Source organism: Triticum urartu, chromosome 6A, assembly GCF_056163025.1.
Source record: "Triticum urartu cultivar PI428250 chromosome 6A, HENAU_Tu73, whole genome shotgun sequence".
NCBI classification, from domain to species: domain Eukaryota; kingdom Viridiplantae; phylum Streptophyta; class Magnoliopsida; order Poales; family Poaceae; genus Triticum; species Triticum urartu.
Genome location: NC_141878.1, coordinates 127,024,455 through 127,050,795, shown reverse-complemented (window position 1 = coordinate 127,050,795; position 26,341 = coordinate 127,024,455). Strand labels below are relative to the sequence as shown.

The 26,341-nt window shown below is 41.4% G+C and overlaps 3 protein-coding genes across 5 annotated transcripts; 2 read left to right on the top strand and 1 right to left on the bottom strand.

Moving 5' to 3' along the window:
* The first annotated feature begins 6,816 nt into the window (after window positions 1-6,816).
* LOC147964439 (FKBP-like peptidyl-prolyl cis-trans isomerase family protein) lies at window positions 6,817-9,004 on the top strand. Its single transcript, XM_087526978.1, has 4 exons — window positions 6,817-7,132; window positions 7,445-7,567; window positions 8,235-8,351; window positions 8,618-9,004. Exons 1-4 carry the CDS (start codon window positions 6,875-6,877, stop codon window positions 8,741-8,743), a joined length of 624 nt encoding a protein of 207 aa, XP_087383104.1. The 5' UTR covers window positions 6,817-6,874; the 3' UTR covers window positions 8,744-9,004.
* Window positions 9,005-10,616: 1,612 nt separating this feature from the next.
* LOC125513797 (OVARIAN TUMOR DOMAIN-containing deubiquitinating enzyme 11) lies at window positions 10,617-14,597 on the top strand. Of its 3 annotated transcripts, none has more exons than XM_087526976.1 (10): window positions 10,618-10,891; window positions 11,767-11,971; window positions 12,350-12,423; window positions 12,502-12,556; window positions 12,778-12,852; window positions 13,006-13,079; window positions 13,192-13,240; window positions 13,796-13,880; window positions 14,144-14,200; window positions 14,336-14,597. In XM_087526976.1, the coding sequence occupies exons 2-10, from the start codon at window positions 11,810-11,812 to the stop codon at window positions 14,377-14,379; spliced, it is 675 nt and encodes a 224-aa protein (XP_087383102.1). In that variant the 5' UTR covers window positions 10,618-10,891; window positions 11,767-11,809; the 3' UTR covers window positions 14,380-14,597. The 3 variants fall into 3 exon arrangements, with proteins under 3 accessions (XP_087383103.1, XP_087383102.1, XP_087383101.1); XM_087526975.1 differs by having other exon boundaries at window positions 10,619-10,895; XM_087526977.1 differs by lacking the exons at window positions 14,144-14,200; window positions 14,336-14,597 and having other exon boundaries at window positions 10,617-10,895; window positions 13,704-13,803.
* Window positions 14,598-15,426: 829 nt separating this feature from the next.
* LOC125516650 (uncharacterized) lies at window positions 15,427-19,770 on the bottom strand. The gene is made up of 11 exons (XM_087529977.1): window positions 19,489-19,770; window positions 19,139-19,294; window positions 18,567-18,674; window positions 17,611-17,688; window positions 17,409-17,501; window positions 16,880-16,966; window positions 16,679-16,780; window positions 16,467-16,586; window positions 16,140-16,270; window positions 15,930-16,011; window positions 15,427-15,825 (listed from the first exon to the last, which is right to left on the bottom strand). The coding sequence occupies exons 1-11, from the start codon at window positions 19,768-19,770 to the stop codon at window positions 15,754-15,756; spliced, it is 1,311 nt and encodes a 436-aa protein (XP_087386103.1). The 3' UTR covers window positions 15,427-15,753.
* Between the last annotated feature and the right edge of the window lie 6,571 nt (window positions 19,771-26,341).

Genomic DNA, 26,341 nt, shown 5'->3' with positions numbered 1-26,341 from the left:
TGTTTCCTAACCATAGACATGAGTTGTTATTTGGTTAATGGGATCACATCATTAGGAGAATGATGTGATTGACTTGACCCATTCCATTAGCTTAGCACTTGATCGTTTAGTTTGTTGCTATTGCTTTCTTCATAACTTATATATGTTCCTATGACTATGAGATTATGCAACTCCCGTTTACCGGAGGAACACTCTGTGTGCTACCAAACGTCACAACGTAACTGGGTAATTATAAAGGTGCTCTACAGGTGTCTCCGAAGGTATTTGTTGGGTTGGCGTATTTCGAGATTAGGATTTGTCACTCCGATTGTCGGAGAGGTATCTCTGGGCCCTCTCGGTAATGCACATCACTCAAGCCTTGCAAGCATTGCAACTAATAAGTTAGTTGCAGGATGATGTATTACAGAACGAGTAAAGAGACTTGCCGGTAACGAGATTGAACTAGGTATTGAGATACCGATGATCAAATCTCGGGCAAGTAACATGCCGATGACAAAGGGAACAACGTATATTGTTATGCGATCTGACCGATAAAGATCTTCGTAGAATATGTAGGAACCAATATGAGCATCCAGGTTCCGCTATTGGTTATTGACCGGAGACGTGTCTCGGTCATGTCTACATAGTTCTCGAACCCGTAGGGTCCGCACGCTTAAAGTTCGGTGAAGATCGTAATTAGGGTTTTTGTGTTTTAATGTACCAAAGGTTGTTCAGTGTCCCAGATGTGATCACGGACATGACGAGGAGTCTCGAAATGGTCGAGACATAAAGATTGATATACTGGAAGCCTATATTTGGATATCGGAAACGTTCCGGGTGAAATCAGGATTTTACCGGAGTACCGGGGGGTTACCGGAACCACACCCCCCCCCGGGAGGGGGGGTTATTGGGCCTACATGGGCCCTAAGGGAGAAGAGGAGGGCCGGCCAGGGCAGGCCGCGCGCCCCCTCCCCCCTAGTCCGAATAGGACAAGGAAGGGGGGGCGCCCCCCTTTCCTCTTTCTCCCTTCCCCCTTCCTTTTCCAACAAGGCAAGAGGGGGGAGTCCTACTCCCGGTGGGAGTAGGACTCCTCCAGGCGCACCCCTTGGGCTGGCCGCACCTCCCCCTCTCCCTCCTTTATATACGGGGGCAAGGGGCACCCCATGACACACAAGTTGATCTTCGTGATCGTTCCTTAGCCGTGTGCGGTGCCCCCTTCCACCATATTCCACCTCGGTCATATCGTAGCGATGCTTAGGCGAAGCCCTGAGTCAGTATAACATCATCACCGTCATCACACCGTCGTGCTGACGAAACTCTCCCTCGACACTTTGCTGGATCGGAGCTCGAGGGACGTCACCGAGTTGAACGTGTGCAGAACTCGGAGGTGCCGTACGTTCGGTACTTGGATCGGTCGGATCAGGAAGATGTACGACTACTTCCTCTATGTTGTGTCAACGCTTCCGTTGCCGGTCTACGAGGGTACGTAGACAAACACTCTCCTCTCTCGTTGCTATGCATCACCATGATCTTGCGTGTGCGTAGGAATTTTTTTGAAATTACTACGTTACCCAACAAGATCCACTCCTTCCCCTTCTTTGCACCAAAGGAATTCGTGATTTGAGCAAGTCTTGAGCTTTTCCCCATCGTTCTTGTTACTCTTGGACGTTGGAGACTCCTAGGCGGTAGTAGTCTTTCGGAGAGGAATCGGCCATTGTGATTACCCCCGGAAAAGTTTCGGAGAGGAATCGACCATTGTGATTACCCCTGGAAAAGTTTGTGAGGGTTTGGAGACCACCCCAAGGTCTACCACTAGTGGTTGAGAAGCGCCTTCGTGGTGTTGTCTCAAATGGAGAATAGGGTGAGCCTTCGCGGCGTTGGTGTGCCTTCGTGGTAACATCCACCAATCTAACGGTGACGTAGCTTCCCTCCAAGGAAGTGAACATCGGCATACATCCTCGTCTCCCGGAGTTGCGGTTATTCCTAACCCTAACTCTCTACTTGTGGTTACTTGTCTCTTAGCACTTACTTATATCATGTTGTGCTTGCTTACTTACATACTTGTGTTTCTAGTTTACCTTGCTTAGCTCTTAGCATCACACTTGCGATTGTTAGGCTTAATTTCATATTCCGCATTATTGCCTAAAATTGCTAAGTAATAATTAAAATTTGTAGTTGTACCTATTCATCCCCCCTCTAGGTCCATCTCGATCCTTTCAGCGGGACCCTAGCTACAATACCACCTCTCCCGGCCACAAGAAGGCGCCTCCTCTTGGCTTCCGCCGCATCCGCACTCCCCATGGCCGCCGCCTCTGTCGCTTATTTTGACATTCATTCCTCAAAACTCCCAAACACTTCCGTAAGTGGCATCTTGGCAGAAACAGGCAAAAAGAGTTGCGCGAACATAGTAAATCTGGCAAAGCCTACTACCGATACGTCCATTTTGCATCATGCTTTTATATCAATATTTATTGCATTATGGGCTGTTATTACACATTATGTCACAATACTTATGCCTATTCTCTCTTATTTTACAAGGTTTACATAAAGAGGGAGAATGCCGGCAGCTGGGATTCTGGGCTGGAAAAGGAGCAAATATTAGAGACCTATTCTGCACAGCTCCAAAAGTCCTGAAACTTCACGGAAGCTATTTTCAGAATATATAAAAAATACTGAGCGCAAGAAGTACCATAGGGGGGCCACTCACCAGCCACGAGGGTGGGGGCGCGCCCCCCTGCCTCGTGGGCCCCCTGGTGGCCCTCCGATGCCCATCTTCTGCTATATGGAGTTTTTCGTTGAGGAAAAATCATAAGCAAGCTTTCGGGACGAGACTCTGCCGCCACGAGGTGGAACCTTGGCGGAACCAATCTAGGGCTCCCCGCAGAAGCTTCCCTCCAGGAGGGGGAAATCATCGCTATCGTCATCACCAATGCTCCTCTCATTGGGAGGGGGCCAATCTCCATCAACATCTTCACCAACACCATCTCCTCTAAAACCCTAGTTCATCTCTTGTATCCAATTCTTGTCTCTAAGTCTGGGATTGGTACCTGTAGGTTGCTAGTAGTGTTGATTACTCCTTGTAGTTGATGCTAGTCGGTTTATTTGGTGGAAGATCATATGTTCAGATCCTATATGCATATTAATACCCCTCTGATTATGAACATGAATATGCTTTGTGAGTAGTTACGTTTGTTCCTGAAGACATGAGAGAAGTCTTGCTATTAGTAGTCATGTGAATTTGGTATTCGTTCGATATTTTGATGAGATGTATGTTGTCTCTCCTCTAGTGGTGTTATGTGAACGTCGACTACATGACACTTCACCATTATTTGGGCCTAGAGGAAGGCATTGGTAAGTAATACGTAGATGATGGGTTGCTAGAGTGACAGAAGCTTAAACCCTAGTATATGCGTTGCTTCATAAGGGGCTGATTTGGATCCACATGTTTCATGCTATGGTTAGGTTTACCTTAATACTTCTGTTGTAGTTGCAGATGCTTGCAATGGGGGTTAATCATAAGTGGGATGCTTGTCCAAGTAAGGACAACACCCAAGCACCGGTCCACCCACATATTAAATTATCAAAGTACCGAACGCGAATCATATGAACGTGATGAAAACTAGCTTGACGATATTCCCGTGTGTCCTCAGGAGCGCTTTCTTCTATATAAGAGTTTGTCCAGACTTGTCCTTTGCTACAAAAAGGATTGGGCCACCTTGCTGCACTTTATTTACTTTTGTTACTTGTTGGTCGTTACAAATTATGTTATCACAAAACTACCTATTACCTATAATTTTAGTGCTTGCAGAGAATACCTTGCTGAAAACCGCTTATCATTTCCTTCTGCTCCTCGTTGGGTTCGACACTCTTACTTATCGAAAGGACTACAATAGATCCCCTATACTTGTGGGTCATCAACTACTGAAGCACAAAATGAGGTAAAAATAATGTAAATATTGGACTCGTCAGTATCCCACTTGTCAGTGCATGTGTCGAAAAGAGCAAGCACGATGGCATAGTCGATTGCGTCAACGAATAAGGTTGTGCTAGTATTGTCCACAAGCTTGAGCATCGAGAGTGCAACCTAGGAGTTGGGTCATGACTGGCATAAGCCCTAGCACGAGCATAACACTCGGCTCTATTACAGTTGGCGAGAGTGCACCAAAACCGACATGCGAGTGTGGTGTAAAACTAAGAAAAGCTCACCTCGGTTTCTCACCAGTACATGCATGGTAATGGCGGCGGGGTGTTCTCCGTTGGTATGTTCTCCATGACTAGCAGTTTCTTTGACATGACCTTGACCATGAGAGGGAGGAACTCGTTGCTCCTTGGCTAGAGGCCATGCACATTGAAGCGCTTGTTAGTGGAGACTCCACGAAGCACATTAATGATCATACCACACAGTTAGTGATAATACAACACCTTAAAAGATGGCGTCCTGGATCCGATTTCAATGCAGATTGTGCCAATATCAGGGATGTGGACCACTAGCCAAGAGGTGATTATTGGTTGTGGTGGCGAGGAAAGAGTCAACTACGAGTTGCGAGGTGTGAGTTTGGTGAAGCGGGAGTAGGCAACAGGGGTCAGTGAGGGTTGAACGCTAGGTAGAATCAGATTCAGTCGGGTTCAACCTTGTCTGAGTCTCTGTATGACTAGATGGAGTAAGATCGCGAGCATACTCTATCTTGTTAGCCTTAGCCCCATCATTGTGGCTTTCTCAAACTTTTATCCTAAATAGTGGCGATTTTATAAAACTTGATCCTGATATTGTGTCATACACTCATCCTTTACATGTTGTTTCACTATTTAAAGGTTCTTTATGTGAGAGGCTAATTTTCTCTATTAAAAAAGACGTAAACATTTTTTTAACAAATTCACATATGACAACGTGTATCTCTAAACAAAGAGAATGCCAAAAGAGTCCATACTTTAGTTAGTGAAAAAATATGCTGAAAGACCACTCACTCCTATTTCACGGTAAGTAATGCAAGTACTCTTAGATTGGTTACGTCCTAATAACTTCGAACACACTAAATTTCATACATGGGTTTTATTATTTTATTATGGAGTCATTTCAACTTTACTTCAAGCACTTAATATTAAGCAATCATCTGAATTTTACCCCTCCCCCCATTTGTCGAACACACTAAATTTCGTACATGGGTTTTATTATTTTATTATGGAGTCATTTCAACTTTGCTTCAAGCACTCAATATTAAGCAATCATCTGAATTGTACCCCTCCCCCCATTTGTCAATTCTAATATCCAAAAAACAGTAATCCGATATCCGAGGGCATAATTTCATTGGTGCATTGTCTTTCCTTCTTCTTCTTCTTCTTCTTTTCTCTCATTTTCCTTCTGAGCAAATACAAATTCAATGCCTTGGACATTGAAAAGGAGGCTAGAAGTCAAAGATAATCCAAAGCAAAGGCAAAACTATAGGAACAATAAGGACATTCATGGTTAGCACTTCCCCTCAGCGGTGGCTAGCGTTGTGACACAACCTCCCTCAGAAACAAAACACAGGCTCCTAGGTACAACATATGTGCATTGATTCGCTATCAGTTGAGCTCAGTTCATGCGATTTGGTTGGGAAGTACCTTTTAGCCCCAACAATTGTTTTTTTACTTTCATCCTAATTGTCGTGGTTTTCTAAAACATTTTGTCCAGATATTGTAGGTTCTTAATATACACTCAACATTTACATAGTTTTCATGATGAAAGGTATACCTTTTGGTGTATACTAAAGTGTTTAGAGCATTGAAGTCTCGGTGTTACACCACATGTTTTCAACACATATATGCTCATGTATAAACGAGATAAAAGTGCAAGCTATGTTTACGAAAAAGAGGATAACCACTTTTTTGAGTCTACAGAAAAAGAGAATGATCACTTTTTTTTGAAACATGCACATGTAACTGACATATGATTCCAAACAAAGAGAACAAAGACGTAACCAGTTTTTTGTAAGCGAACAGTACCTACAAAATATATGTTGGAAACTTTCCCGCCCTTATTTTGCGGTAAATGAATAACACCAAGTTCTTACATTGATTACGTCCTAATGATTGTGAACACACTATGTTTCGTACACTAGTTTTATTCTTTGTTCCTCTTAACCCCGTCAATTGTGCTTTTTTAACCTTTCATCATAGTAGTCATGGTTTTCTAAAACATTTTGTCTTGATGTTGTAGATTCTGAACATACACTCAGCATTCACATAGTTTTCATGACCAAAATTTTTGTGAACTAAAGTGTTTAAAGCATTGAAGTTTCAGTAAAGTTATACCACATGTTTTCAGCACATACATGTTCACGTATATAGCAGATAAGAGTGCCAGCAATATTTCTGAAAAAGAGTATAATCACTTTTTTCATTTGAAACATACCCATATACTAATGTTGTGGTTCCAAACACAGAGAACAAATGTGTAACCAGTTTTTATTAGCGAAAAATGTGTATAAAAATTCATGTTGAAAACTTTCGCACTCTTAATTCATGGTAAATGAATAACACCAAATTCTTACATTGATGACACTATGCTTCGTACACTAATTTTATTCTTTTATTATAGAGTTGTCTAAATTTACTTCAAACACTCAGCATTGAGCAAGGTCCCGAATTACCTTACATTCACCATTCATCCATCCATAAATAATGCAATTCATTTAAGTGAACATTTAAACCCCTCTCTGAATTTTTCCGAACTCCAAAAACAAGACCCCAATATCTAAAGGCATAATTTCATCAGATGTTTTTTTCTCATCTTCCTTCTAAGTAAATAAAATTCAGCGCTTTGGAAAATCGGAAAAGAGGTTGAAATTCAAAGCTAATCCAAAAGCAAAGAAAAGAGAAAAAGAAAGAGGAAACAATAGGAACAGTAGCGGCGTCCATGGTCATCCCTTCCGTCTCCGCGGTGGCCGGCGCCATGCCGCCGCCTCCGGCGAAAACAAAACCCGTGACCCTAGCTACAGTACCACCTCTGACGGCCACTAGAAGGCACCTCCTCCTAGCCTCCGCCGCATCCGCACTCCCCACGGCTGCCGCCTCCGCCGCGGCCTCTCGATTCACCGAGATCCCTAGCTCCGGCGGCGTGAAGGCCCTAGAGCTGCGGGAGGGTTCCGGCGAGGTCCCAGTCGACGGAGACCAGGTACAAGCGGTGCCTTTCTGCACAGTTTGTGCTTATTAGCAGCACCCTTTCTTACTTGTCCCCATTAACCAAGTTTACACCTTCAAAACCAAATATTGCTCTAGTTTACTGCTCCACTGCCCATACTTGGCCATGATACAGACAAGACTATGGTTTTCTTCTTATTATAGATGATGGTATGCATAGTAGTGCAGGGATTTCTTAACATCATTCTAGTAAAAAAAAAGGCTGGAATGATGTTAATTTTTAGTAGGTACAAAATATGTTCTTATGGTTTCCCTGTTTTTTCCAAAAATGTTCTTATGGCTCAAGGTTGCAATCCACTACTATGGAAGGCTGGCTGCGAAGCAAGGCTGGCGCTTCGACTCAACCTATGATCACAAGGACGCGACCGGTGATCCGATACCTTTTGTCTTTACCATCGGGTCTGGAAAGGTGAGACAAGAATTTCGTTAAAACTCTTTGCAGAAATAAGTGAGCACATCTTATGCTGCTGATACTACACTATATTATTTGAGCTTTTTGGTGAAAGGTTGGGGCTACAGCATACTAGAGTTTTTTATTTTACTCCCTCGGTTCCAAATTACTCATCGCAGAAATGGATGTATCTAGAACTAAAATACATCTAGATACATCCATACCTGCGACAAGTAATTCGGAACGGAGGGACTAGTAGCTAATGAGCTTTGTATTTCCTTTTTTTTAACCATAGTATTTGCTTACAAGCATGCCTAAGTCATGGCGCGGAGTTCCGGTGGTTAAATAATAAGGATGAGAGAGTACACTGTGCACTGCTGTGCACATGTTTGATTTTATGATAGCAGCTGCGCTTGCTATTTTGTGGTGCATAGTCATCGCAGACTAACTGAAAATTAGCTTCAGAACGGTTGAATGTGCCTTAAAACAAGTTTATCTTGTTATGGCTCTGGATGTTCCCAGTGAATAATACCATTGTAATCTTGCCATAATGAGGTTCGCCATAATCTGGATGGATATCTTTCTTGTATCTGATGTTCCTCTCAATACATTTCTTCGGAATTTCATCTGTAGATTCTTTTTCATGCTGATAGTCTTGCCATAATTTAATGCATGAGCCCTGCAGGTTATACCTGGTATTGAAGCAGCAGTGAAGTCCATGAGAGTCGGTGGTCTTCGCCGTGTTGTCATTCCGCCAACACAGGGATACCAAAACACATCACAGGAACCAATTCCTCCTAATGTAACTTCCGTGCTATCCAGACCCTAGAATTCTTCATCTGTTATATCATTTCGTTCATGATCACCTGGAGTTTCTCCACCATAAGCAACTCCTAGCTTCCAACTTGTTCCTTTCTGTTGCACACACCATGCATTCAGAGATGTGTTAGTGTTTTAACAACTCATGCATATGGATGTTTAGAATAAGAAAATCCCCACTTGAGTCTTGCATATGTATTTGACAAGACACCGCGGAGGTTCTAAATCTTCCTGTTGTTTCATGTGCAGTTCTTTGATCGGCAGAGATTATTTACTACTATATTCAATCCGACGCGCCTCGCAAATGGCGAGGGTTCAACCCTTGGCACTGTCATCTTCGACATCGAGCTAATCAGCATAAGGCAGCACACATAACTGTCGTTCTTTGCCAATGCTGCAGGCCAATCACCGCTCTAATTGAAATCTTTTGGTACCGTACACTTTTGTATCAAAGAAACTCTGAGCTAGAACCTGCTCGTGCTTCTGGTCAATCCCTCTGCAAATGTAATGTGTAGAAAACGTATTGCTCATTTTCTGCACTTGCTGAGCAAACCTGAGTTGTACAGATACAAATTGTGCGTATATAAGAAAGAAAAAAGTGGTACATAGTGATCAAGTGAATTATTTTGCTTTGAACCCTTAGTAATCGTATTTGGTATTTTTTTTTCAACCTCTCTATTCTTAGCTCACATCAGCATCTCATATGGGTTGGTCAACAGATGGGTGGTTGCCTTTGAAGAGCAGAATATTGTATCAGAGGTGTCTGATGATACACCCTTGGCTATTGATAATTAGCAAGTGTCCTTCCTCCGAGAATTCGCGGGAACGATGATTAAGATTCTGTTTAGTGCCATACCATGTGAAGTTTAGCACTCTCTGTCTCCCTGATTATGATTCGCTTTGCTCCTATTTTTTTACTGTAGAGAAGAAAAGGGTGAATGATCCATCGCTTTGTCATGGTTTAGCCATTTTATATATTTTTTGGCGGGAAGCCATGTTCGTTTACATTACTCAATAATAACAGCTTACTTTTCGAGGGCAACCTACTCCAAAGCATGATTATACCGCTAAAAACAATAACTCTGAACCATGTTCTTCTTGGATTGAAACTGTTGAACATGTGGGAAGAAGCCGTATGGACTTCACTGAGATCTGCTCTTTTGAAATTGGTATCCTCTCCTGCGAGCGTACCGCTGTTTCTTTTGACTAGTCGTTATTTGACTTTGGAGAAGATTGAATAGTTGTTTTCCTTCTGAATCTCATTCAGAAACTACCATCAGATCTAGACATCTAGTAGCTCTGTGGTACTTGCTAGAATACCGGCTGCAAGCTGCAGCATGACTGCATGATGCCGTCCATCACATGGACTACACATGATGCGTACAAGAGTACAAATGCGTACACGGCCGTGTGGGTGGAAGGATTGCAGGCGCCAAAACTACGATGGACCATGCCACTTCATCTACGGTTTTTCAACCGTGGCGGTTGAATGGTTTTACAAGCTATATATATCACACTAAGGCCCTGTACAATATAAGATGCTTTGTGGAATAAATCAAGTTTTTCTTAAGCATCATTGCATATCTCTATAGAAGAGGTGTCTAATTAAGCATCTATTCTCTACAAATAAGTATCGATGTTTAAGAAAAAACCGATTTATTTTCTTTAAGGATCTTGCATCGCACAAGGTCTAACAAACTTGTTGAGACCCTTTTATTTACTTTGAAAGAGAAATGGCGCGGATGGTTTCCTCTACGCTCTTTCTTCAAAAGAATAAGAGTCCAATTTGTTTTTATTTTAGAAAAGTAAGAATTAAAATTTGTTTCCATAGTCTTTGAACGCTGTTATTTTTTTTGCGGGTGATTTTTTGAACGCTCTTATTGTGTATCAAAGTATGTTACATCCACATCCACTGTCCCGTTGGCAGGACTGATTCTCTAAAGATATGATCCAGTTGTGAATTTTACGTTATACTCCCTCCATAAATAAGTATAAGAGTGTTTAGAGTACTAAAGTAGTGATCTAAATGTTTTTATATTAGTTTACAGATGAAGTACTATTAAAGAAGTCGTTTCATTGTCGATGGAAACGCGGCCTCTTATAAGAATGACAAATGTATCTTACGCTGCGCCTATATCTGTACCGGCGTTTCCAGAGAAACAAGCAGTTTTCTGAGACTGTAGAATTGTCCCGACAAATGCTCTGCCTCGCCATTCACGACAAAATAAAAATAAAAATAAATGACAAGAATGCCCCTTCCGTTCTCGAGCTCGAGCACTCGCTGTTCCCTTCTTTCTTGCTCCTCTTCCCCTCCCCGGCGGTTGGCTTCCCCCGCTTCTCTCAAATCCCCACGCCACCACCATCCCACCTCCCTCCGGCGAACACGCCACCGCGCGCTCCCACCACCGAAGCACGCCACCTCGAACGAACTTCCCCCCTCAGTAGCCGTCGGCCGTCCTCCTCCTCCGCTCTACTCGGCTGGCGTCGCGCCGAGATCCATCCGGGGTCAGACCGGTTCCCGCTGTCGGTAACGAGCCCCTACCTGCCTCTGTTCTTGTTCCTACTAGTAGTTTCCTTCCGGTACGTTGCCATGGGCAATCTGAAACTTCTGCTCTTCCCGGGACGGATGCTCCAATTCGTCCATTCTGTTGCGAATTTGGTTGCTGCGTGCTGCGAATGGGATTTAGTGGAGTGCTAGTAGCAGCTTGTGTTGCGAGGACCGATTCTGTATTGGCTGCCAGGCTTTACCAGGATTTCCTGCTTCCGAAAATGTTCACTGATATCTGGGATGAGATCTCTGTTCTTCATGGAATGGGCACCTAGGAGCTGTATGTATGTTTTTCTTAGAAAATGGTACTACGCATCTATGTATTTGAACTGTGTGTATGTATGCATGTTTCAATCTTGTGATCTTGGAGTCCTAGTAGCAGTTCATTTTCGAAATAATTTCGGGGGCACCGGCGTTGAAATAATTTCAGGGGCTCGGCTGAACGCCGGTGCCCCAAGCTAGGTCTGCCCCTGTTTGTGCTGCACGCCGAACAGGATTTAGTTGAGTGCTAGTAGTAGATTGTGATGTGAACACCTACTCTGCATTGGCTGTCAGTTTTGCGAGGAATTCGTGCTCTTGAAGACCATCACTATGTGCTTAGCACCTCAGATCTCTGTTCTTCATGAAATGGGAACTTAGGAACTGTATGTACGCTACGCGTTAATCGTGATGTCTATTGTGTAGTGCTAACATAGAAGCCATTGGATGTGTCTTGGCCGCCCATGAGCTTGTTTTGCTACTACTCACAATTTTTTTAGTGACTGTGCTTCTTGTCCATGTCGATGTGCAGATGCGAGCTCTTCACTGTTTGAATCACTTATAACCAAACCCTCTTTTCATTTCTGTGCAGCTTACAGTGAACCCTGCATTCTCAATGTTCTCTCTGAGATAGCATGTCTGAACAACAGGACCAAGTTAGTAAAAGCTCCTGCTCAAGTATTAGCACCAGTACTCAGGGGAGTGAGGATGATGGGACCGTCGGTGCACTTTTAACGGAAGCAAAGACCAATGGGCGCAGCCTTGGGAAGCGGCTGTCCCACTTAGATTCACTCCCGGTACTTATCTATCAGTTGTTGAATGTGTGTTTGTCATTATTTTTGCTACATTCTGAATGATTCCCTCAAATTTACCTTTTGAATCTGTTCTCCGTTGACTTGTTTGCCATGAAATGAAGCACGAGTGTGCGTACTATATATCCATGAAATGAAACTTCTGGGGGGCCGATGCCCCCCCCCCCCTCCCCCAGATCATTCCCTAGCTCCGCTACTGTGTAGCATTCAGTAAAAGAAATTGGTAGCAGTGGTCAGTCTAGTATAGAACAATGTTATCCGCATTCATTATTATTATATCTAATCTAATTAGTATGCTCCAAGTTCCTTACCTTTCTAGTACTTGCCTTCATATTAAGTTACTGATGCCTTCCTTATTGGCAGCATACTCCTCGAGTTAATGGAAAAATCCCTGATTTTAGTAATGCAACCATAGACCATGAATCATTATTGGAAAGGTATAATGGTTGCATTTTGTTATTGCTTTCACCATCTCTCTGTTATGTTAGGTTTGTTTACCAACTTCTTTTTGGCAGATTGGGCACTTATGGCTTAGCTGAATATCAGATAGAAGGGGATGGGAATTGCCAGGTTAGTTCGTGACATGTTTCACAGAATAAGTATGTTGTTCTTATAAAGCCAAATATTAAGAAAATATTTCTGCTACATACCTTGAATCAATCCTACATTTAGGTATTGTTAATTTTCCATATCTTGTTCCCACAAAAAATGTTATTTTAGCTCATCTTCCATGTGGAGATTTTACCGTGTCTTCAACCTTTCCCCTTTTTTCTTACTTGTTTTCTCTACAGTTTCGAGCTCTGGCAGATCAGATATTCCGCAATCCTGATTACCACAGACATGTGAGGAAGGCAGTAGTGAAGCAGGTAAATCATCCCCCCTCTCTTTATCTGATGTATACTCTTGCCTTAGCAGAATGTGTTTATTACGTGAATTCGGAGGCTGCAATCTCAGTTACATCTATCACTATCTATTTTCATGATAACCGGTTATGCTGTACTAACATCTCTGTGTTTTAGCTAAAGGAATTCAGGAAACACTATGAAGGCTATGTACCATTGGACTACAAGGTTTACTTGAAGAAAATGAAAAGGTTCTATACTTCCAGACTTCCAGTACATAGCTGATTTGAGATGCTGCCATGCTTTAAGTTCAGTTTGTTAGTCATCTCCTTACGCATAGCTATATTATTTATGATATTGTAGATCTGGGGAATGGGGAGATCATGTGACCTTACAAGCGGCTGCAGACCGGGTAACATAACACTTTCAAGATGGCTGTTTATTTTGTAGTATGAGTAAAAACCTTTGGACTACATCTCGTTTTTGCATTATTTCTTGCAGCATTTAGTACCTCTAGATTGAGCTAGATATTTTCATGTTTGTAACCTTTGAAAAATATGAATCTATTAATATATTATTTATTTATTTCTGTAGCTATAAGCCTATACTTCTTTGCTCATTGCGCTAAAATTGTTTCTATGGCTGAGTTTGGTACACTACGAAATGTGATTTTCATCCTATGATGTTCATGCATCTGAATTGGCAAGCAACATCATTTTTTTCTTCATATTTAGTTACTTTGTTTTTCTCCTGATGACCACACATCACCGGTTCATGTTTCTTATGCTTCATTTTGGAGTTACATGCTCTGTTAGTTCAGATGGCACTTCGATATTCTTCCAAATAATATGCTCCGCTTTATGTGAATATGGCAGAAATCCAAGCTACCAGTACCCAATTGTTTCAATATTAGGAGGCGTCATGTATCAGTTATAATTGTCTGATACCTTTTGATTTGTTAAATCAGTTTGGTGCCAAAATCTGCCTGCTGACGTCGTTTAGAGACACATGCCTGATCGAGATAGTCCCCAGGGATGCCGCTCCTACAAGAGGTTAGAGTTGAGATTGTGCTTTTCCCAAAGCTGACTTATTCTGTGCCATGTCAAACTTGTGTCCCATTTATTTTGAACCACTTTGTTGTTTTTTGTGTCAATCATTCATTCTAAAAATATTGCCTGCTGCTAGTAGCAGCTAAATACTACTCCCTCTGTTCCAAAATAGATGACTCAACTTTGTACTAACTTTATACAAAGTTGAGTCATCTATTTTGGAACGGAGGGAGTAGGTGCTCATCGTTCCCTGTCACCTTCTGCAGAGCTTTGGCTAAGTTTCTGGTGCGAAGTACACTATAATTCCTTGTATGCCAATGAAGGTGAGCACTATTTTGCTCGATCGATGATACCTGCCAGCTATAGCATAATTTTGTGCTTACATTTAGAAATTCTGAACGGAGTCCGTATCTTGGCTCGTGTGACCTTGTAGTCCTCTTATAATCCGCTCTTTGCAGATCTTCCGACTCGCAAGACCAAAAAGAAGCACTGGCTGTTCTAGGTAGGGTTCGCTGGTCGTTGGATTCACCACTCCCCCCCTCATTCTTGTGCACTCGGTCCAGCGGCATCTGCATGTAACGTTATTTCATACTGCTGATGTTGTAAGCTGTAACCTGAAACGGACTCATTGTAATCTTTTATGTAAAGTGGAATGGTGAAAATTCTTTATTTCGGGGAAGATGAGACAGAAATAGCAGCTGTACAGTTTGTCTTGGTTAATCAGTAGGAGCGTATTTCATGAGAAGTTGTTGTCCATTCTTAGATCTCTTATTTCATGAGCGTATTTCATGAGATGCTTGCGGAGAGAGAAAAAAAAACACGGGTGCTCCTGAGAGGATGTGGTGAAAAGAAACGAAAAAACCTCTTCTGAAATTCGAAGGCCCTGAAAAATTTAGTCATGCATGCTCTTAGTCAGTCTGTGCTTCACATGGCAGTTTTTGTGTCGTAGAACACCTGAGTTCTGTAAAACAAACTATTTTCAGAATGCCTGGACCTGGAGTCTTGGAAAAGTTAGGCGTGTGAATTCTTAGTCATTTTTTTAGGCTTCGCATGGAACTTTGTTTTTTTGGGCATCTTATGTAGAAGAGGGAGAGCGATGCTGCTGGTCTATGAGCACAACGTGCTAGCACACACTACCGATCAAGCATAGCTGTGCCGCATGGCTGACTTGAAAGTCTGAAGAAAGGGAAAACTGAAGAATCTTTTAGGTCGTCGTAGCTCGCGCAGCTGACTTACTAAAAAGAAGCAATACTATAACTATGGAACCTTTCTGGTTGGCATAAGAATATGCGGAGTATAGCACGTAGAGTCTTTTACTAGATTGTTGTAAGGGAGGAAAAGTGTACGGGATATACATAGTAGGCTAAGACAGCTGTGATAGATTCCTCATCAAAAAAAGCAAAAAAAAAGCACGTATGGTAGTATTAGCAAGTGACAGTCTTGAGTGTGCATGGCATATTATTAATTATTATTATGAAAATTCGTCGAAACAAATGTGATGATAAATAGTGTACCCAATCAAGAAGGGTTGTGTACCCAACCAAAGAGGTGCAGAGACAGGAAGCGAAGGGAATATGAAGCATGCCAGAGTGAATATCATCATCTAAACTCTGTCCCGTAGTTATGCTGTACAGACGGTTTACAAATCTCGCGACCAAATCTTTGAAGCATTTCAGTGAGAGAAGAGGATACAAAGACAAAACTCTGTTTGGACAAGCAGTTGAGCCTCAACATTCGAACCCAACACGCTCTTTTCAAATTGGTTGCGCGGCATTCTCTGGCCTTGCGAGATCAACAAAATACCAACAGAAGTCTATTTGAAACATAGTAATAATTCAGAGTTATCTATTTGAAACATCAGCAGCTGTTTCTGTTTTTAGAAACGATACGCGTGCGTCGACCCAAACAGCATCCCAGTGGCAATCCGTCCTTCTTTCGGTTCAAGAACCTTCAGAGGGAAGAAACAACAAATTGATGATTATCAGCAAAGACTAGTCAAGCCAAACAGTGCCTATAAATGACTGTCACAGACACAGGGAACAGTTTACATACCTTGTATAGCCTTTTTGCCTGCCTCTCAGGCTGCGACCTCCGAAGGTCAATAACATCAGGTGTTTCGGCACCAGCTGGAGTACTGTTACACACAGCAAGAGAGGAAAAGTAAATACCAAGTGTCATGCACTATTTAATTGATGGAAAAAAACTGGTAACTGCCAATTAAAATAACTTGACAGCAAAAAGAACAGAAGTATAGAAAAATACCTTGAGATGGTGTCAACAGATCGAATGTCTTCTTCTATTTCCTCGTCCTCCATTGGTTCCTGCTCCACCTCCTCTTCTTCTTCCTCTTCCTCCAATTCTCCCCAGTGCTTGCTGCGATCGAGAGGTTCTTCCTAGATAACCGAAGTAAGTAAATGTTAGTTCTGCTCACGACAAACCATAATACAACTAACTTAATTTACATGGTAATTAGGTTCGTCCTTCTGCAGAAACCCAGAAACATTTCCATATAGTGGGTACCCATGCTGTTGGCAAGAAACTAGGGAATGATTAGATGGTCTAATAAACATATTTTAATAGATAAGATACCTCGTCAACAGGAGGCTTTCCCCACTCCCCTGGTGCATCACCAAAACTGTCTCCAGGAGATACTGGGGCATTTAAACCTGGGATCTTCAGACAAGGATAAGAGGGTGGAAGACCATACAGCTGAAAATAAATAAACGAATTGGCGTCAAAATTGGCTAATGATGAAGGCATTGCTAGTAATAAACCAGGAAAACAATAGATTGAATACATACCTGCATGCTTTTAAGCCATGGGGGCGGGGCACCATCAGGCATACCAAGAGCTTCTTTAAGGTTCCTGGACAGCATACCTGGTTTCATTTCCCTAAGCTTCACCTGTTGAATGTGCACATGCTAGAGCTTGGCATCAGAACCATATATGGACACATGGATGTTGTCTGCCTTGTTGCTGTGTAAATTTTCAAGAGTGCGTACCTCAAACTCTTTCCCTTCATAATATAGATCACCATGACTAGTCAAATTGGGTTTTGTTTGATATTTGAAGAATGCGTCATGCAAAACCTGTGGGAACAAAACAATGCCAACACATTAGTCTTGGTACAACTGATACCAGGAGCATATTGAACCCCCAAAAAGGACAGATCTATATATTAAAGTTACATCAAATATATTATCGCAGAAAAAGAAGTTATAACAAATAAACACCAACACTAGCATTGTTACTTGTGTAAGTTGCCTAAACATTAGATTGGCACTTAGACAGTTACTCTGATGGATCTATGAGGACTTAGATTTTCGTAAAAAGAGGGGCTAATACACCAACACAGCAACGAATGCACGTCCATATATACAAGAAAACTATAGAAGGCATTCAAAAGTAGCAATATATGTCTTCATGGTTTTATGGAAGAAAACAGAGGGAACAAAACCCACAAATTGCTTCAGAATTTGCAGCTTTGACAACATGACTAAAGTACTATGATATGCAGGTGGAGATATTGACCTGATAATCCATATCCATCTTGCCCATTTTGGGCTGAGTACGGTCGTGCTGTTTCTGTTTCAACATCTTGCTGTTCTCCTTCTTAATGTATGCCTGCATAAACATTTAGAAATCAATTAGTCTTTCTGTGTGCAGGCAAGTTCTGAGTATCAGCTTGCTCAGGTCGTTTTGGTAACAGAGGGAACAAAATCCACAAAATTACCTGTCTCATTTTTTCAATTCCAGTTGCAGCAATGAAGTCAGGAAGCTGGAAAGGTCGTTTTGCAATACCTCGCTTCCCCTGAAACAACAACATAATGTGTGAGTCTAAAATCTGAACAGAGTAATAGGTGAATATGGCAATGTCAGATGCTATCTTGAGTTCAGAATTTTGTAGTCTTCAAGAAAAAGATAACAGTTTAAGAAGTATGATCACATAATATCAAAATATCAAAATCCATGGACTCTAGAATCTAGATGGACCTTATCTGTTCAGCAGAAGAAGCATCAAATGTATGCACATAAGATTCAACTATCCTATATACACTACAGAAACCATTCAAGCGGAACAACACCATTTCCAGCCTCCTCGATTGTTACAGCAGTCCCTGCAAGAATTACACATCTGTATAAGAAAGGTGAAACATTTTGGACACTTGGGCATGTTTTGGTTTGTTGCCCAAATAGCCAGACCAAACTTTTGGTAATGCATAATCAAGACGTCTCCCAAATGTCAGTAATGTTAAGATAATTAAATTTCCAGCAATGACCGATGGGATTAACATTTTAGAAGATATTAATGTCTGAAGCCTGTTACTCAAAGAAATAAAGTATTAAATTAAGCTAACTATCTCTAGCCACGTCAGCAAAAAGGGCACCAGCAGCAGGCGTGCCAATGGTTGAGTTTTGCCACTATGCACCAACAAAAGCTTTGGTACAGCCAAATTTTGCAGGGCACGCTAAATTTTGGAATCAGGCCAAGTGAAACAAATCTTAGGGGGGGCACTACAAGCGTTTGGTAGAACAAAACTGCGCAACCAAGCCTACAACAATGCCCCCAAAACCCGCACTCTAGATGACTTGGAAGAATGCAACCATGTTCTGCATACCAATTATAGGATTCAAAACTCACAAACATGATTATCATACTAAAAAATAGATGGTTCAAAACTCACAAACCTGCAAGAACTTCCGTTTCTGGGACCAGTGTCTTGGAACAGGCACAGTATTCCTGTAGGACTTGAGATATACGAGCAACTTGGGATCAACGGCAGTAGCATCCCAGACCTAGCAAGGGAAACAACCAAGAACGCACATGTTAGATGAAAAGCACCTTCTGTAACCATACCATAGATAATGTTGACATAGATGGCGCAATAGCATAACAGCTCAACAATTTTAGGCATTGCATTGTGGACAGTGATTGAAGAGAGAAAAACGTCTTACATTGTGATGCAAAAAACGCGATGGTTGAAGCGCGATGCTGGTCGGCTGCCGGGCGATAGGTGCTCCGTTCCACAACTCATGGGACGTATCATGGATGAAGCGCGATGCTGGTCGGCTGCCGGGCTTACCCTGGTTGACAGATTTTTTGAGCCTCCTTGAGTGCTGCTCGCTGTATTTTTCTGGATGCCAGCTTCAGGCTTTTCACCTAGTCTCTAACTCTAAAGTCTTTGTATTTGTTCTCTCCTGATTAATCAATGAAATGCGGCTCTAGGGCCGTCTTTTCGTCAAAAAAAGAGAGAAATCACCTCAACAACATCAGGCTTGTCGCATATCTGCTTCAACTCTGCAATCTTCATCCTCTGCAGCTGGTGCTTCTTTTGGGCATCCTGCTCATCATAATCAACATCGGACCCCTTCTTCTTTGCGGCATTATTAGATGCTTCCTTCTCGTTCCCCTCGCCCTGCCAGCAACAAAAGTACAAAACAACCCGTGAGTTTCAGTCCCAATTCCAGTTAAGCCAGAGAACCGATTTGATGTTACCAGACACTATCAAACCCTCGCGGCTCAAACAACCAACTGAAGCCCTACCATAAACCCCGCAATGTTTTCAAGAAAAGGACATGATAGGACGGGAGGAGAGGAGGAGCCGGATACCTTGGCGGCAGCGGCGGCCGTGAAGCTGAATTTCTCGAGGATGGCCGTGAAGACGCCGAGGAGGGGGTCGTCGACGTCGAGGTCGGCCTTCTCCGGCACGTAGTCCACCTCCACCTGCAAGCGCGCGTCAGAAATCAACCCTGGCACTAGCCGCGTCGGACAGTCAAAGTCGACAGCGGGGCGGCGAGGACTGTTATATCTTCCAAACGTTCGAATTATAAGTATAGATACCGAACGATCCCACAGCTTGCAATGGCATGCAAACTCGCTAACAAACCGCATGCAAGATGCGTCAAATGCTTTTATATTACCAAATGAATTCAGCCCGGTAACCCAATGCATGCACATAGAAACAAAATTGATGATGTCATAAAAGATTCCATTAAAACTCAAAATTCAAAATATTTTGTAGCTTAAACCGTCGCTCGGATTGAAAAACTGTTTTCACATAAAAAAATCGTCTCGATGAGATCTACGAAACTAGATCCTATATTGATGTGTTTCAACGACTTTTTTTTAGGTTACTGGGGTATGCAATTTATCACGTCTATGATACATAAGTTACCATAATGTTTACATAGGCAAAATCCGGGCATAAAAATGACTTCTTCCAACTTTCTCCCACGTGCAAATGCACTAAAAGTGCAGAAAAACTAATGTCTTCGTAGATTCTCTTTATTTTTGAAATTTCGAAATGTTTTGTAGCTCAAACTGCCTATTCGATCAAAAATTTGTTTTCACAAAAAAATTACGCCGCGGCGAAACCTTCGAAACTAGATGCCATGTTAACATGTTTTGAATACTTTTTTTTTCTAAGTCAAAAGTTATCATGCCTAGGCTAAATAAGTTATGAGGTCTGCTATGCGTATATTACCATGTTATTTACACAGATCCTACCGGAGTAAGGTTTCAACAAGTTTTCTTTATGGGTCAAATTTACCGTGGCGTTTGTACTCAAGTTATCAGAACCAGGAGCCTATATCATCATGCTACTTACACAAAAAGTTATCAAAGTATGTTTTCAATAACTTTTTTTCACGGGTCAAAGTTATCTTGGTGTTTGTACCTAAGTTATCAGGTCCGGGGAGCCTATATTACCATGTTATTTATACAGATATTACCGGAGTATGTTTGCAAATAACTTTTTTATATGGGTCAAAGTTATCGTGATTTTTGTACTTAAGTTATCATGTCCGAAAGCATATATTATCATGTTATTTACACGAGAAGTTATTAGTGATATGTTTTCAACAAAAAAAATTCATGGATCAAAGTTATCGTGGTATTTGTATCCAAGTTATCAGGACCAGAAGCCTATATTGTCATTCTATTTACACACAAAAAGTTATCAGGATATGTTTTCAACAACTTTTTTTGGCGGGTCAAAATTATCGTGGTGTTTATACCTAAGTTATCAGGTCCAGGAGCCTATATTACCTTGTTATTTATACAGATGTTATCGGAGTATGTTTTTAACAAAAAAAATTCCATGGGTCAAAGTTATCGTGGTGTTTATTCCTAAGTTATCAAGTCCGTGAGTCTATATTATCATGATATTTACAAAAGAAGTTATCGGTGGTATGTTTTGACCAGCTTTTATCCACAGGGCAAAGTTATCATGGTCTCTGTACCTAAGTTATCAAGTCCAAGAGCCCGATGACATGCATTGGTTGCTTGCTCCTGGTCTTGAAATGGAGAGAAACATGCTACCATAATGAGAGCACGGATTGCGTGCTCCTATTTCAATCCTCTTAATTTTCTAACCCATTATTTACTTTTCTCAGACAAGGTAGAAATGGGAGCAAGACAGCGAGACATACTACCGTAATGGAGAGAAACAATTGCATTTTTAATATTATATATGAAAACTGCCTACTGTAACCAACGGGCTATTTAAAAGCATACAGTTAGGGGGTAAGACAACAAAAGTAATTTAAGTGAGCTGGTTAATGGGCCTGAGCTTAGTTACGAGAGACTTAGGTCCGAGTCCAAAGGCACCCCACACATAGACATCAAATTTATTTTTCTAGTTTTTGGCTGCATATGGTAAAACGAAATATAACGTACGTTTAATCATAGTAAAGAGTTAGCTGGGCTGGTTACGAGATGACAATGCATGCAGTAGGTGCAAGGATCGATTCCCTCTCTATCGACAAGGTGAGAACGTTCGAAAATTACAATTGTCGTTAAAAAAAAGTTAGCCAAAACATCTGTTATTCACTTGTGCAAAAGCTAAAGGGGTATGACGGTTGCTGTGTTTGTATTTTGCTATTGATAAATCATGCGTTGTGGATCATGCGGGACAAGCTATGCTAGAATTTTTATTGCTACAACCATCTGAAGAATGTGTGGTGCTCTGTCTGAAAAATTCAACGAAAGCAATTGCTATTGGTTCATAGTATTTATGGTGGGAGAGGAGAAAGTTAGTGCATTCAGGAACCTAAGTTCTTAGCAATGGAAATCATATCTTTGGTTGCTAACTATACTATAGCGAGTGATGCAAAGGCGATGATCAATCGACTTGGCTGGGAAAGACCAAGGAGCAACTATGTGAAGCTAAATGTGGATGGGGCTTTTGACCCAGACTTACTCAAGGACCCTTATACTGCTATCATCAGAGACTCGAATGACAGATTCATCATGGCAAGAAACGAAGAAATCGATTGGTGCCAAGATGCGGTTATGGCCGAGGCACTGGCCTTGTGGTTTTATGGTTTGGTCTCAATTTGGCAACTACATTCAGGTGCAACCGCATAGAGGTGAACTCTGACAACATCGAGGTGATAGAAACAATGAAGAATGGATGTCACTCTTTCGGTCTATCGGCGATAGTTTTTGATGATATATATCACCTTGCGTGTGATTTTTCGCATATTATTTTTTGGCATGCTCCTAGAAAGATTAATTGTGTTGCCATGATTTAACCAAACTAGTTAGAAGTAAGATGTGTGCGGGGTGGATGAAAGATCCACCGTAAAGATTGTCGATACTTTTATAAAAGATAATATGGTAATCACCTTGCAATAAAAAGTACTTTGATGTTAAAAAATGTCAGCTAACACAATAAAAAAATTATTAGTAAATTACAATGTAGTCCAACTATCTAGTATCGCCTCCGTCCCAAATTACTTGTATTAAATTTTTCTAGAAACGGATGTATCTAATATAAAAACGTGTTTGGATACATTTATATTAGACAAATTTAAGACAAGCAATTCGGGATAGAGGGAGTAGTATTTATCATGTTTAGGATTTTACATTTTTTGTGTTTACATTTTGGCATGTATAATGCGACACAACCACCTGTGTGGTACCAGCCAACAAATATATACGAAAATTCTATCCGATGAACATTTGCTAGGAGGCCAACCCTAGCGAGCGCCTTCCTGTGTTATCTTGGCACAGGACCGACACCATGTAGATGAGCTGGAGTCATTTGATATAAAATGTTTTTTGACGGACGCTCACTCTTTTTCCCCAAAAAATTCACGTGAGGTGCGTGGGGAGGGGTATCCGGCTTGCCTGTTCCCTTCCCATGCTCCCATCCGTGCTTCTACTTTATCCTACAGCTGTCTTTTTTTCCCTTTTTCCTTTCTAATCTAATCATCTTCCCTCCTGATTTTAAGGGGGTGGGCCAGGCTTTATTTTGTTCAATCAAATCAAGCCACATATGAGGGAACACGGGTGGGCAAACGGGGAGGGAGCAGGCAAGTCTTGTCCTGGGGAGGGGAGCTCGAGACCTCAGGTGAGCACACTTCACCAATTGGGCTGAAGTAGGTTTGTGGAAACATGCAATAAAATTTGTTTTTATGTATTTGAAGAAAAAAAATTAATTTATTTTGTTTTATTTTAAAAATCCAGAATCTTGAATATTTTCCATTTTTGGAAAAACAGAAAATCCCTAATTTTTAGAGGGGAATTTTCTGAACTTGCCATGGGTTTTATGTAGCATGGAAATTTTTAGGTCTTTTTTGTAATACACCCATGCAAACATTTGGGACATTTTATAACTTTTTCATGGCAGTTTTAGAATTTATTTACTTTCTCACATGGCATTTTTATTACTAATAGCATGTCATGTTTAATTATTAATAACATGATAATTTTAATTATTAAGAGTATGCCATTTTTATTACTAAGAGCATGGAATTTTAATAATCAATAACATGCCATTTTTCTTATTAAGAGGATGGCAGTTTATGATTAGGAGCATGACATCTTTATTATTTAATAACATGACATTTTTATTATAGGAGGATGGCAGTCTTATTATTGAGAGTCTGACATTTTATTGTTAAGAGGATGACAGTTTTATTATTAAGAGGGTAATAATTTTATTTTTTGTTGGCATGGAAATTTTTTCACTAACATGTCTTTTTTAATGATTTTTTTGCATAGTAGACCAAATAAAGCAAAAATATTACAAGATGAAATTTTGTTTTTGGTCCTTAGTAAAAAAGTTCTCCAAAATATGCCTTTTTTCACAATGAAACATCTCCACGGCAAAATTCATATTTTTTAGATCACACGACACATTTCTAATCATCCATATGTAAATTTATAAATTAGCATGGCATTTTTGTAAAGTAGCATGGCATTTTTCATATTTCCATATTCATGTAAACTATACATTTCATGTTTCTTTGATTATTCATACGAAAATTATGTATTTTTTGTTCATGACATTTTTTTAAATAAAGCAATATGCTGGGACTCTCGCCAATGGGGGTTCGCCCTGGCCCTCCCCGGCTAACGATTGAGGGGAGGGGCCGATGCATTGCCGGGAGCAGCTTCCCCTGGCGACCGAATTAGTTCGATCAAACTCCTTCCTGCCGACTGATCGCCAACTATGAGCGAGCAAAGTATATTGTTTTTGTTTTGGTCGATACTGGTTGTCGGGCGACCATTCCTATCGCCAGATTGGTCATCCTAGCCACCGTCCTATCGGCCAAAACTTAGCCGTCGGATCTCGTCGACTGTGTCTCCCCCTCCCCCGCGTCCATGTGCTCCGACCCTCACCCGCTACATCTCACCCCCATGCTCCCACCCGTGGGTGTGAGGAGTATGGTTACGCGGCGAATGCCGACAACGAGACCCCTGCTGGCTCGCAGCAACACACATCGCCCACTCGAATCCGTACTTCTCCCCTTCATAGGAACAGATGTGCTAACCGTCGCAGGCATCACAGATACTTTGTTTGTTGCCGCGCCGCCCACCGGCCACTCTCCAGTAGCAGTTGCCCTCCTACCCCATCATCGATGAGCAAACTCGAGTCTCTGGAAGACGGAGTTGCCGCTAAAAGTGAAAATCTTTCTATGGCAGATGTTTAGGAACCATCTCCCAACCTCAGTCAACGTAGCCAATAGGCAAGGGCCAGCCACGGGTGCTTGTGCGCTCCGCGCTGCTCCGAAAGATGCTAATCAAGTCCGTTGCCATCTCGCACGTTTTGCGTGGTGTGTAGTGCGAGAAGCTTTCGGTCAATCTTGGAATCCTCTGTCCGGTAGGGACCTGCTAGAGATGCTTCATGCGCAGCGGGGTGCTAACAAACAAATTCCGTGGCGCTATGTGGGTGCTTTGCTTTGGGCTTTGTGGCACATCCATAATAAAATCATCACCTAATCCGTTTTCATGTCGCACCTAGCTGATGTTATCTTCAAATGCAATATGTTTCTACAGTAATGGGCTTCGTTGGAGAAACAACGTGACATTGAAGCCATGCAAAGTGTGATAGACAAAGTCTGTACCATTTAGTCGTCGTAGGGAAGGGGTTCTTATGCTCGGGCCTGCATATTCTTCTCTTTTGGGCCTTACACCATGTACCACGGTGATTATGTGATTCAGGTTTATCTGATTGGTTGTAGTTTGTTAAGCTGCCTAGTTTATGGGCTTTATTAATTTAAAGCCAGGTGCCTCTAGTGTCTCTGTTATAAAAAAAGAGGTTATGACACTGGACACTAGAAGATTTGGGCTGGTGGGGTGGATGAAGAGATTTGGAAAGCTTACACTTGAGGTTAGCCAAACATTGAGCCAGAAGCAAGTGATATTGCCCAATTGCCCATGAACACAAATGTTGTTTGTCACGGAGAGCTTTAGGTTCCTCTCTCTTCAATCTTCATTAAAATTACCCACTATATGTAAACGATATACGCAACAGAAGTGCATTGTGCCATCATGCACACTTGTACAAAGCCATGAAAGGAAGCAACGAGTAGGGTGGTAGGAAGAAACTGGCCACATGTGGACTGAAATTGATTCTCCTGCAATACTAGTACTTCTCATGTAAACTAATATAAAATCTTTTATTAGATCACTAAAGTAGTGATCTAAAATATTTTATACGAGTTTGAGCTTTGAGGGAGTATCCTAATAAATGAACCAATGCTATGGCAATAATAACCGTTGCTATTGCAATTATGAACCAAATAGCACACTGGCAATGAACCGCTACTACATGAGTTCCCAAAATTTGAGATAGCTGGATAGAGAGGTGCACTCAAACTAGACCTTGACTTTCTCACCTTTTATAGACGCCGCATGTGACAAGATTATACTTCTTCCATTCCTAAATATACGTCTTTTTAAAAACTTTAATATAAACTATATATGGATGTATATAGATGTACTAATTTAGAATGTAGATTCATTCATTTGGCTCCATGTGCAGTTCATATTGTAATCTTTAAAAAGAGTTATATTTAGAAACGGATGAAGTACAATTAAATTCAGACTACCTTATAAGTGTATGCACCGAGACTATACTTGAAAAAAGAAAGTGTCTGCAATAATACAGAGATACAGATATCATATCCAGAAGAGCATTGATTCCGCATATCAAAAAGATACTCCTATATAC